Below are 13,317 nucleotides of genomic sequence, written 5' to 3'. Positions count from 1 at the left end.
CTGGGTCCACTAAGGCATGATGCGTGATGGTTAGCCCAGAGATTGGGGAGAAACTAGATGTGCCGGATAACCGTCGAATGCGACTCCGAACTACAGAGAAGGGAGTGAAGGTGTTAAATGAGCTGGTAAAGTAGTCCCAGCTTGCCTTTGTGCTATCGCGGATGATGCGATGGCATCGCGCATGTAACTGCTTATAGGAGACACAGTTGGCCAACGTAGAATGGTGGCAGAAAACACAAAGACCACATCTCCACTCACGTACTGCATCACAGCATGTATCGTTCCACCAAGGAACTGGCAGGGTGGGGAGGGGGGGGTGGGGGCACTGGGGAGGTACGACGAATGTTATGCAGCTGCAAGAGAAACTTACCCAACAGGAGCGATCTGATCGTCGACGCTAGGAAATTGACAGTCATCCAATGTCGCTAGAGAGGAGAAAAGTGTCCAATAGGTTTGGGAAAACTTCCAGCGTCTTGGGCGCATAGATGGCAGTTGTGGCTGTAATCTAAGGACACATGGAAAATGGTCACTCTAGTGTGTATCAGCAAGAGCCAACCATTCAAAGCTCCGAGCTAGCTGAACGGTACTGACCGAAAGGTCCAAATCAGATAAGTCTGATGTGGAGGCAGAAAAAACTGTAGGTTCCCAGTGTTGAGGCAAACAAGATCCGCTTGGTGGAAGAGGTCAATCAATAGCGAGCCTTGCGGACAAGGACATGGAGACCCCAAAGCTGGTGGTGGACACTGAAGTCCCCCAACTAGCACATGGGGGGCGGGGGTTAAAGCTGACCAAGGAGATGGAGATCAGCTCATGTGTATCCAAAAAGGTGGACAGTGACAGGTGGAAGGAACTGTTTAAGGGGATTTGGTGATAATAGACAGTATCATGGAGAAGTGCCGGAGTGCCATCAACAGAGGGGAGATCAAACTGGACTGATTGGAAATGAGGGAAGACAAAGCGATCATGGGGATGTGCTTTGTTTCCTGAAGACAGAAGACAAACGGGGAGTAGGATCATAAGAGGATCGAAAATTCATCCCGATTGGAGTGAATTCCGCAGATATTCCAATGGATAATTGACATAGGGCAAACAGAAAAGGGAAAACCTCATCGTGGTTGCCGTCAACTCAAAAACTGCTGAGAGCCAGTGGCCGAAGGTGTAGAACAGCATTCAGCCAAAGGCAGAATATCCTCATCAACAGGTCATTCGGGGGCAGCTCCTGCCGCCAGTGATCAGCTGTCAGCAGTGCGACTTGATGACACGGAAGATGGTCGAGCCCAGCTACCGCTGGGTGTCGCTGCAGAGGAAACACGCCGTGGCGGAGAAGGAGAGGAACTTTGTTTCGTATGAGCCTTCTTGGAGGCAGGACATTGAGATGAGAGAGGAATCTATGGTTGTGAGGTCAGGGTAGGTAAAAAATCTTCAAGAGTAGGCTCTTTTTTGGAAGTCCGGGTGTCCAATTTTGGGACCCGTGATTTAGCAGGAGCCGATGAGGGGTGAGCCTTAGAATGAGCAGGTGATAGTGAGGAGTTTGATCAGGCAATCTCTGGGCTGGTCAATCTGATGACCATGGTGCTAAAGGTGAGATCACAAGTTGTGTGGCTACCTCGTTATTAGGGCGAGGAGATGCAAGGACAGTGCTATATTTACCCACTGGAAGCACAGTGGGCTTTCTACTGGCGAATAACTTATGAGCAGCAAATGTAGAAACCTTTTCCTTCACTCGGATTTTCTGAATAATTTGTTCATCTTTGATAATAGGGCAATCTCGAGATGAAGCAGCGTGGTCGCCCATACAGTTGATGCAACGAGGGGATGGAGGTGGACAATCACCCTCATGGGCATCCCTGCCACATGTAACGCGTTTGGCAGTATTGGAACACTACTGGCTGGTATAATTAAAACGCTGACACCGATAACGCGTAGGGTTGGGGATGTAAAGACGAACTGAAAATATCTCATAGCCCGCTTTCATGTTCGATGGAAGTTGAACTCTGTCAAATGTCAAGAAGAGAGTACGGGTCAGTACCAAATTCTTGTCAACCCTTTTCATGACTATGTACAGCCGTTACGCCCTTGTCAGACAGGTAATTTTGAATGTCCTCATTGGACAATCCATTGAGTGAGCATGTGTAAACCACCCCGCGTGATGAATTTAAATTATGGTGTGCTTCCACCCAGACAGGGAAGGTGTGTAGCAGCATAGTTTGCAGCAATTTTTATGCCTGGAGGGCACAGACTGTTTCTAACAACTAGTTGCCATTTCATAATCGGGAACAAGACTTTACAGGACCTGCAACTGCATTGACACCATTCGGAATAATGAAAGGGCTGACTGTGGAGAAGTCTTGACCGTCAGACCAAGAAACAAACTTGGAACTTTGGAACTGATGGAAGAATTGTCTGTGGCCGAGACTCCTCTAGCTTTCTCTTGTGGGTATAAGTTGTAGACGCAGAGGTAACGAGTGTGTAAATATCCCCATGATTACCGGCATCTCCGAACGATGGCCCACTCCTTCCTCATGGGGGCCCTCTCTGAGGGCACTCCCGCCTTATGTGATTGTCCACAACCCAGGTCACACCTCCTGAGAAATGGACAGAGGGCTCAATCAGCACATTCGGAAGGTCCAGCTCGTGTAATCACCCCTCCCTGGGCCTGGCCTTTACCAGCGGAAACGTACATGTCCTACCTGTCTACCCATGGCAGGGAATTATGCATTACCCTGTCACCAGCTATGCATGGGAACGCATGGGTCAGCCTTCAGAGACGCACTGGAAGGAAAGAGAAAGGGAGGAACAAAGGAAAGGAAAGAAGAGGACTCAAACGTCACAGAAGAGAAGAGGGTAAAGAGAAGAGGCAAGGAAAACAGAAGAACAAAGGGAGGACAGAGACTTTCCAGCATAAAAAGCAAAGAAGAGAAACTACCTCTTACAGTCTTAAGTGTCTGTCTCCAGACGTAGGCACAAAACACATTCCCGAACAGATGGAGAAGGGGAAGGGAAGGGGAGGGGTAGGGGGAGGGGTGGTAAGGATCAGCAATGGGGAGGGATGTGGAAAAGGAAGGGATGCAGCCCAGAAAGGGAACAGAGCTGCACTAGCTTGGGGTCCCATGCTCGCCACGCACGTGTCCACTAAACAAGTTGTGGATACCCTGGGGGAAAGAGGTTGAGATGATTAAGGAGATCAGCCAAGAGGGTACCTCTCTGACAGGTTCTGGGAGAACCACAAAGGGGACGACATGCATTAAAGTCATCGAGTAGCAGAAATGGGGGAGGTAGCTGCCCAATAAGCTGAAGGAAGTCTGCCCTGGTGACATCGAATGACAGAGGGACATAATTGGTACACAGGGAAAAGTCAGGTGGGGAAGGAAAAGGTGAACTGCAATAGCTTGAAGATGGGTAGTCAGGGAGATGGGTTGACTATGAATGTCATCCCGTATGAGCAACCTGGTACCCCATGAGATGGAATGCCGACCTCAGGGGGAAGGTCAAAACTAACTAGGAAGAAATGTGAAAGCTCAAAGTGGTCATGGGGGTGCAATTTCGTTTCCTGAAGCCAGAGTACACAGAGATGCTGCAACGCTAAAAGCAGCCATAAATCCTCTTTGCAGGACCAAGGGCTGCGAATGTTCCATTGGAGGAGAGTCATGATGAGGAAGAGATGTGGGGGTGTCACCTCGGCGGCTACTGGTTGCCAGCCTGTGAAGAGTCACTGCTACAGGGCACAAAAGCAGGAGGATCCTGCTCCATGGGGTCCACAAAAGCATCGGCTTACTTGTGCTGCCGGTCTGTGGAGTCCAATGCTGAAGAAAGGTTGGTGGTGTGCACTGGTGACACGAAGGCCAGCCGGTCTAAGGTATCACATGACAACACCATCGAAGAGGATCTTCAAGTCAGCGAAGGAGAAGACCATTTGCCTTTGGTGGACTTCTTCGAGCTTTTCCAGTTAGAGGAAGACTCGGGTGTTGTTTGGCTAGAGGGACGTAGGAAGTCTTCACGGAAGTAACACTCCTGTCCTTTCCGGCCTACCAGTTGTGTAACTGGTGGCTTTGCCACTTGAGGTGAGAGTTTGATGGCTTGTTGCACAGCTGGACAGGGGGATGGCAATACTACCTTGACATTGGGCGATTTCACAAGTTCAGAGCTGAATTTGAGGTCACATGTCTGCGTGGCCATGTCCTTCATGGAGCAAGAGTAACAAGAACGGAACTATAGGTGTCAGACGGGAGAACGCAGGGTTTGCGACTAGCCAATGACTTGCGAGTGACTGGGTAAGGCACTTTTTCCTTTACCCAGTTCTCTTGGACAGCCCACTCATCAAGATACATGGGACAATCCCAAGAGGAAGCGGCATGGCCACCACTGCAGTTGATACAGCAGGGATAAGGAAGCTGACAGTCTTACTCATCCGCATCCCTACCACAGCTTACACATTTGGCTGGGTGTCGAAAGATGTTCTAGCACAGTTGAAACAATGGCATTGGTAGCAGTGCATCGGGTTTGAAAGGTATGGCCTGCTTTGATCTTGGATGGAAGCACCACTCTATCAAAGGTGAGAAAGAGAGTGCAGGTGGGCACTAAGGAGGAATCTACCTTTTTCATTACATGATGGACGGCAGTGACACCCTGATCAGAGAGGTAAGACTGGATTTCGGCCTTGGTTAGACCATCGAGCAGCCTACTGTAAATAACACCATGGGAAGAATTCAAAGTTCTATGGGCCTCGGCACAAACCCGGTAGCCACGGAGAAGTAAGGCAGCAAGCAGTTGTTGTGCTTGATAATCAGAAGTAGTCTCCAAAAGCAAAGTGCCATTCCATAAAAAAGAGCAGGATTTCACAAGGCTGGTAATTGCATCAACACGTTTCTGAATAATACAGGTATTTACTGTGGTGAAGGACTGACTGAGATCAGAAGGAACCGTGGTGCAGCTGGGAGGGTTTCTGAATCATTAGCCTTATTACGTTTACATTGATTTGGAAGATGATTGGCTCATTGGGAGAAAGTCCTGTATGATTGCCAGCATCCTTCCAACTGAGGGTCCCACTTCACTTCACAAGGTGGCACACCCACCTTAGGTGATTGTTCACATCTCAGGTCACACCTCTCTAACACCTGACAGAGGGACCAATCGGCAATTTGGGAAGGTTGCAGCTCAGGTAATCGCCCATTCCTGGGTCTGGCCTGTACCAGGGCGTACGTGTGAACCCTACCTGACAAGCCGGGGCTGGTAATTACTCATTACCATGTCACCTGTTACGCTTCAGACACAAGGGCCAGCCTTCAGGAGCACACAGGGAGGAAGATGAGAAAGAACAACTTCAAACACAGACTGCAGAACATTCCCAAACCCCAGACATGTTCCCCAAGGGAGGGGAAAAAGAATAGCAAGAGGATAGACATGCAGCATTGAAGGGAAAAGATTCTGCAAAGGCTGGGGCCCCATGGTAGCCAAGCACGAACCTGCCAGAGTGGTGAGCCGCTGGGGACGGGGAGGGGTTGTTGTCTCCGAGCAATGGTGCACAATGACACACAATACCGCAGAGAGTCGATCAATTTTTCTCAGATGGCTGGTGCAAATGTGAAGGTGTTATAATGCATTTGGTACACAGTACAGCAATTGTCCCTTATGACAGAAATGATCTTCCAGAACAGTGATGACAAGTATGCCTGCCTTCACGTTTCCACGTGGTTCAATATGGGGACTCTGTTACATCCAAATGCCTGACAAATCTGGATATTGCACGATTCTACCAGCTGGCCAAACAGAGACCCTCAATGAGACTGCTTTAAAACTGTCAGATGCTGATAACGCAGTCTCACCTGAGTATGTGGCATCTCCTTGTCCTTTACAGTGTTCACTCTACATCTGATGTTCGCATGCCTCTTACACCCTACCAGGCCTGGTAACAACACTAACACAATAAACACTAATGCACTCTGGTAGCCATTCTACATGTTCAAATGGTTCAAATGGCTCTGAGCACTATGGGACTTAACTTCTGAGGTCATCAGTCCCATAGAACTTAGAACTACTTAAACCTAACTAACCTAAGGACATCACACACATCCATGCCCGAGGCAGGATTCAAACCTGCGACCGTAGCGGTTGCGCGGTTCCAGACTGTAGCGCCTAGAACTGCTCGGCCACTCTGGCCGGCCATTCTACATGTCATAGAGAATTGTAACTCTAATCATTTGTATAGCCACCAACATTGGGTATGTGTACTAAGTTACATTAACATCTGACTATGTCTTCTGGGTGCTTCACTTTGTTTTCAGGCAGTGTATTACATCCAGGTCTGCCAAATGATGTATGTTGCCAGACCAGTTGCAACAAAGGTTTTATCAGCTTTGTGGTGGTGTATAAAAGCTGGCGAGCAGAATGTAATAATTTTATGAATTATTTTTGTTTGCTGAAGTCTGTGCATTTATCTATGATAATTTGTGGAAACTTAGCAGTAATACGTATCAGATTTGCCTTTCAATTAAATTCATTTGGTTCTGCATGTAACACTCACAGAATTATTTTGTCAATTACTTGCGTTTAAGGTATTTTGATAGGATGGCATTTCATACATGTTTTACCACTATTTCTTCCTCGCCAACACAAACTCGATCAAATTTCTGCAAAATCACCAATTTCATTTTAGTTTGTTGCATTAACATAGCCATCTCTCCAGCATGAAATTTGGCAAACACATTAATTTTACTGCCAGATTCTACATGCTAGCATCAATGCATGGTTTAGCAGGTCACTCAAGACCTACGGGATATTACAGGTGTGTGTAGGTAGAAAGGCAGCTGCATGAAGCATTCTGTGCAGACAGAGAGCAAGAATGCTTGTAACATCGGCAGTCTACCCCTTCCATGTTGTCAGCTGACTGGGCTTCTAGCTGTTGTGTGCACTTCGGAATATTATTATTTGTATTCCAATGCTTAAGCTCTACACCTAGTAAAGAACGTTCTACTTATACATTAATTTCACATTTTAGCCAGACATTACAAGCAGTCTGTCTTACTCTTTTCATGCATTCTGAACTGTTTTTGATACCTTCTATACGTCTACAGAAATAATGTGTTTAGCAACAGAAATTACTGGATGGAATAATATGTGTGTAAAATAAAGGAAAGGTGACCACTCAACGATAGCTGACTTGTGGTGGATAGAAACATGCAACAGGAAACGGTATTTACACGAACTTTCAAGTTCTTGCTCTTCACCTAGCTCAGGGCTTCACAACATACGTGCTCGCAGAGCAAGCTGTGAGCAGCAAGGCGCGAGCACGGAGCAGCGCGAGCATGCTACCCCCACTACCGGACCAGAGCGGAGAGTGGGGAGAGTCACGTGGGGCACACAACAGCTGCCGCCAGTCAATGTAAATCCGCGGTCACCTGCAGGGATATCACTCACGAATTATTACTGCGACAAATGAAACAAATAAAGGAGAATGTACACGTGCCACATAATTTTATTAGCTTAGTGTATGCCTCTACATTCGTATTAATTTATGAACTGTTACACAATAAAAGGTGTCACTGAAGTATGGGATTCTCGGTTATCTTGTACTTTTTGCCCTTTACAATTGCGTCTATGTTCGGTGTAATTGTTGTTGTGCATTGTAGGCGCAGCGTGCAGTTTAAATTTCGATCACACAATGCGTTTCTCAGGCGCGTCTTGTTACATTTCATTGCAGAGAACAGCTGTTCACAAACATACGTGGAACCAAACATTCATATTATTGTAGCCGCCAGTTTGTGCAAACGAGGAAATCTATCCTGAGGGAAGTGTCTGTAGAATTCCAAAATGTTTTTTTTTTTTTGTTCTGAAAATTGTATTCTCTGTCACACTGCAGGTCAATAATTTCTAGTTACAGCTCAGGACGAATCTCTTCAATATTCGCTGAATATGGAGAGGAGAACAGATCAAAATCACTGTCTAGTGCTGTCAGATCTTGAAAGCGTTGATCAAATTCTTCCTTAAGTGCAACTAAACTATGTGAATAACGTTCACAGTCTTTGTGAACATCTTACATGGATGATAATTTAAGAAAATGAGCTAGATTTCCTGTTTCCAGGTGACTCACCCAAAGTGTCAGTTTCATTTTAAAAGCTTGTATTCGATCTATGAAATGAGTAATTAGCAGATCTTTACCTTGTAGTGAAATGTTCAAAGCATTCAGATGGCTAGTTAAATCTGCTAAGAACGCGAGATCACATTTCCATGAAGGCTCTTTCAATTCAGGAACACACATGTTATTTATTTCCATAAACATATTTATCTCGTGTAATAGGCAAAAAAATCGATTTAATAATTCGTCACGACTAAGCCAGCGGACCTCGCTGTAGTAAGGCAGGCTACCATACTGGCTTTCTACATCCTCAAGAAAGCTTTTAAATTGCCTGTGTTGTAGCCCATGCTTCCTTATATAATTGGTTGTACGAACAACAACACTCATCACATCTTCAGAGTGATACTCTTTGCACATAAGTTTTCCTGGTGGATCGAAGAGTGAACGCCCCTTATTTCATTCGGCATGGTCAGTTTTTGCATTTTCTCCTTCAACTGAGCAACGAAATACTATTTTTTTCCCTGTCATCGCTGGTGCACCGTCTGTAGACACTGAAACTAGAGAATTCCACAACAATCCTATATTTTCAACACTACTTAAAATATCACCTCCGGTTGTAGTGTTCTTCATGGCTACTACATCGAGGAGCTCGCCCCTCACCTGAAGATCTCTATTAACACCTCTAATAAATATGGCAAGCTGAACTGTTCCAGTGATATCGACACTTTCGTCCAGAGCTAGAGAATACGCCATAAAATCTTTATAGATATTTGCAAGCTGGCTCTGGACGTCGTCTGCCATGTCCTGTATGCGACGCATAATGGTCATGTTAGATAATGGCACAATCCGAAACTGTTCAACTTAAGATGGACACAAATGTTCCGCTGCAACTACCAAACATTATTTTATTAAATCGCCATCAGTGAAGGAGCGCAGGGATTTCACTAAAAGCGAAGCAATTTTGTAACTCACTCTGTGAGCTGCCTCAGTTGATTTTCCCTCATCGTCCAGATCTTCTTCGGATAGCTTCCTTTTAAGTTTAATAACTTCCTGTGCATGATCTGGTCCATCACATTTTCTACTTTCGTAGTCTTTCGCGTGGTACGACATATAATGTCACTGCAAATTAAATTTCCTAAAAGAATTAAGTGTTTTGTGACATACTAAACATTTTGCAACACCATCTTTTTCTGTAAACAGATACAATTCCTCCCAATGGGGGTTGAACTGCGAAAGCATGGTTGGGGTTACACAACAGCGACTTGACATGATTCTTAACCAGCGAAGTGACTCTTAGAGCTGATCGTAGTACTTTAAACGTTACACAGTCGGCGCGAATTCAATAGGCACGCAGGAGCCCTATTCAAACGTGCGCGCGCATTTCCCCTCCCTCCCTACTCCGCGACCTTGCACCTGCTCGCGAGCACGTGCCTGAGCAGACGCGAGTACTCGCGCTCAAAACCGGCCAGTTTTTAAGCCCTGACCTAGCTGAAGTGCACACATTCCTGTGGGTGTTGTATGACTGTGTGTACTTCTACTAGAAAAAGAACAAGAGGTCAAAAGCTAGTGTAAATACTGTTTTCTATTGCACGTTTCAATGTTCCAGTCAACTACAGGTGAATAGTTTCCTATTCTTTATTTTGTAGAATAATGTGTTTTTCATCCTTAAATGTAATTCGTTTTATTGAGGCGAAAAACATTAGTTGTGATGTTTTGTAAGTTATGAAGCACACAAACTGCAGCACAAACAAACTGGAAATGTTGAACAAGGTGTCATTAAATTTCTCATTTATACTGCCATGAACATGCAGTTGCTGCATAGATTAATGTATATGTACAGGAATCAACTACTGTATTGCAGTCACCAAAATGAGCAATATACCACAGATTTTGTGAACAGTGCAATTGTCAGCCCCTACATCAGAACAAGCACAGACAGCAACAAACCACACACCGAAATGCTTTTCATTGCGGAAGTGAAAATATAGTGCTCAAAAGAATGTGAAAGAAATGGAAAGGAATTTTAATAGCAAACTCACTTTACAAAAATAACAAATGATACATTCTAGCAAAATATACCTGGATCAGCTAAGCCAGGCACTCAAACAATATATGTTTAACTAAGCAAGAGAACTTCCTTTTACCAATGTTTAGCAACACTGAAATGTGTGAGTGAAAATATGAACAATGTACTGTGTGCTACTCAACAATGACGTTAACATAATGAATTTTGAAATAAAGCTATTTGTTCTTCATATACTTATGGTTTATACATTCAAGACAACCTCATGATATTCTTGTAGTTGTTCAATTTGTCAAATAAAAATAAAGACAAATTTTGTGAAACGTGGGAAATTATTTTCACGTACACTCGCACGATAACTACTGGGAATCACTATTTACCTCCACACAAACAAAATATAAAATTACATAATCACTGTTTCTAAGGTGGATTAATAGGTAATAACAATATGTAATGCAACCACAGATTCAGCACCCATACAGACAAGGCAATGACAAGTTTAGTACCTCCGAAATTCAGACCAATAATAAACACACCATTGTTGCTGTCCGGCTGCAATGACTAAGGAAGATTTCTTAGGAAACACTCCATAATACAGTCACTACTAATTTCTTGTCGGTAGTCCTGAGCCAGTAACTCTTCTGTATGCCTCGTACTCTCCGCCCATACAGAAATCTTGATATTCTCGATTGCTCTGTGCATAAGACTCAATATTTGCAATTTTGAAAGTGTAATTCTTCTCCATGACATAGCCTTTAAACTATATTCATACCATCTTGACAGCACTGTCATGACAATGACACAGTGGCAACCTAATTACTTGGTGCCCATGTTGTGAAGTAATTTAACGTGTCTCATAGGTATGGTATGCTGGCTCGCTGGCATTGACAACCAGTTCCACTGAGAGATGCTGTTGCTCGATAACCGGAGCGATAATGTCACTTATCTTGACATAAATAGTAGATACTTCTTTAAGTTGCAGTGAGTGGGTACTGTCTTCATCCATCACAATAACTGAATTTGGGCAGAGATACAACAATAATTTTTTTGTAACCCACTGATTAAATACAGTGTACATCACCTCACTGTGGTAATCCTTGGAATTCTGACTTTGAAGCTTTAAACATTAGTTTACTCTCATGAATAAACCCTCTGTCTACTGACTCTGCATGTACAATAATAAGGCAATTACCTTCACCTACTGGAACTTTAATACAACCACACCCATCACTTGTTTTCCAGCACAGTGATCATGTATGATTCTGGTTCACACACATTTCACTGATATTATAAATGTGAGCTATACCACTGTCTAGAATCTCATGCATTGTTCTTAAAAATATAGTCATCACAGCCACAATATTATTTCTCTCCACAAGGAATTTTCTCCCATTGCTCATCTTAATATATCAAAATCCCATGTCCTTTAACAATCTTTATGTTGTCTAACAATTGCTGTTAAAATCAAAGTTCTCTCTCATTCTCACAACTAAACTGTCTGTAGTCAGGTATTCACCTATCTAATAATGTACAATGTGAAACGTTCTTAGCAGAATCATTCAGATTGCCTTCTTCCTTCAATTTCATCACTTCCCTAGTGATTTAAAAGATTCCAACTCATTCATTGGCTTTGATAGGCGAGTTCACTTCATTAGAGATACGCTACACAGTTCTCAGCCCCACACCACACCCCTCAGCCGGTCTTACCATGATGTTGGTAACATTGGGTGAAGCACTGTGTCACAAAAGGTCATCCGGTTTAGACACACTGTTGAAGTTATACACTCTGAACACTGCAACTCTTGCTTGCTCGTGAAAGACTTATCACTTTTCTGCTCCATTAACCATGATAAACACTTCACAAATAATATAGCCATCAACACATGTACACTGGAGAAAACATCACCACACTCACTCTCAGCAATGTATGAAATAGACTGAAATAGTGGAATGATGCTATTGCGCTGTCTTGTTACTGTGCATTTGCCCCTCCACTCGCCTTCTTAGCTGAACAACACTGTAACTGAGGGTATAAGAGCCAGATATGTCTTTGGGAATATGCTTAATAGATTTCACACAAGTTAAGCTCGCAGCAACATAAGGTCAGTGTATGCAGGCTGACCAAAATTTTAGCCAACTTTGTTACAGATATGTGGTAGCACTACATTCAATGATGTATGTTCGTAACTTTTAATTCAAGTAAACAAAAACTGCATTGTAGTATTGACAGTGTGCTTTTAACCACAAGAAATTTTGTTGTGTCAGCAGATAGACGCACAGATATATGCAACCCTGCAAGTTTTTGCTGCAAAGTAATTATTACTATGGAAGTCAGCAGATGTAGCCGTGGATATTCATATCGGCATATAACTTTAACATCTGCTTACTGTAAACTGCATTGAAATTTCAGGTCTTCTAAGACTATCATTTCAAATATCACAGACAAATAATTTGCTAGAACATTGTTTATGTGCAAAATCATGAATTTGCCGAAGTATATCTCTCTTTCTGCCAACAGCAGCCCTCAAATAGAGAACACTTTCCAGCACTGACGTAGCCATAAAGCGAAGTCACATCTCTTTTTGTACAAAAGATAATCAAATTTTAATTATCATCTCAAAAGATGTTTAAGGTTTTGCTTGTTTGCAGCTACACGTCTGCAGTCCTGGTATGCAATGACCCACAACACAAACAAAAAAATATGAACTTTAACTACTTTTTGGGCTAATAATCAAAACTTTATGACTCCACCTCATGAAGAAATGTTTGATCAATACCAGTCAAGACAGTACTTAATAATAAAACTAACAGTTACCTGTGGGTAACAAATTAATGGAACATTTCCACTACATCAGGTAGAAACAATTAAGCTGTGAGATAGTGAAAGTGAAAGCAAATAATATCAACAGAGTTTTACCTTTCCTAGAGAAAGCATATTTGTTTGCTACAAGATAATCATCTGCATCACTCTTTTTTTGAAGATGAGGGTATCGCTGATTGATTATGCTCAGACCATTTCTTAAGGCTTCTGTTTCTGGTAAGTAAGGAAGCTGACTGAAACTGATCCAGCTGAAACATTGACATATATTTTACAAACATCAATCAAGTTAACTGCATCCCCCCCCCCTACCTCAAGTACAAGAGGTTTACAAATTAAGACTTTCTTATACTTAAAAACAGCAATTTCATTTCTACAATACGTACATTAAGCACTAGTAGTAAA

General features: G+C 43.4%; 1 protein-coding gene across 1 annotated transcript in view; it reads right to left on the bottom strand.

Moving 5' to 3' along the window:
* The window catches only part of LOC126185113 (epoxide hydrolase 4-like), a 108,244-nt gene that overhangs the window by 18,619 nt on the left and 76,308 nt on the right, over positions 1-13,317 (bottom strand). Inside the window, exon 4 of the mRNA XM_049927923.1 lies at positions 13,012-13,163. Coding sequence (XP_049783880.1) covers positions 13,012-13,163 — 152 coding nt within the window. The remainder of the gene's footprint in view (positions 1-13,011; positions 13,164-13,317) is intronic.

This window comes from Schistocerca cancellata, chromosome 4 (genome assembly GCF_023864275.1).
Source record: "Schistocerca cancellata isolate TAMUIC-IGC-003103 chromosome 4, iqSchCanc2.1, whole genome shotgun sequence".
Taxonomy (NCBI): Eukaryota; Metazoa; Arthropoda; class Insecta; order Orthoptera; family Acrididae; genus Schistocerca; species Schistocerca cancellata.
The sequence above is the reverse complement of the archived record's forward strand: the minus strand, read 5'-3'. Positions and strand labels throughout refer to the sequence as shown.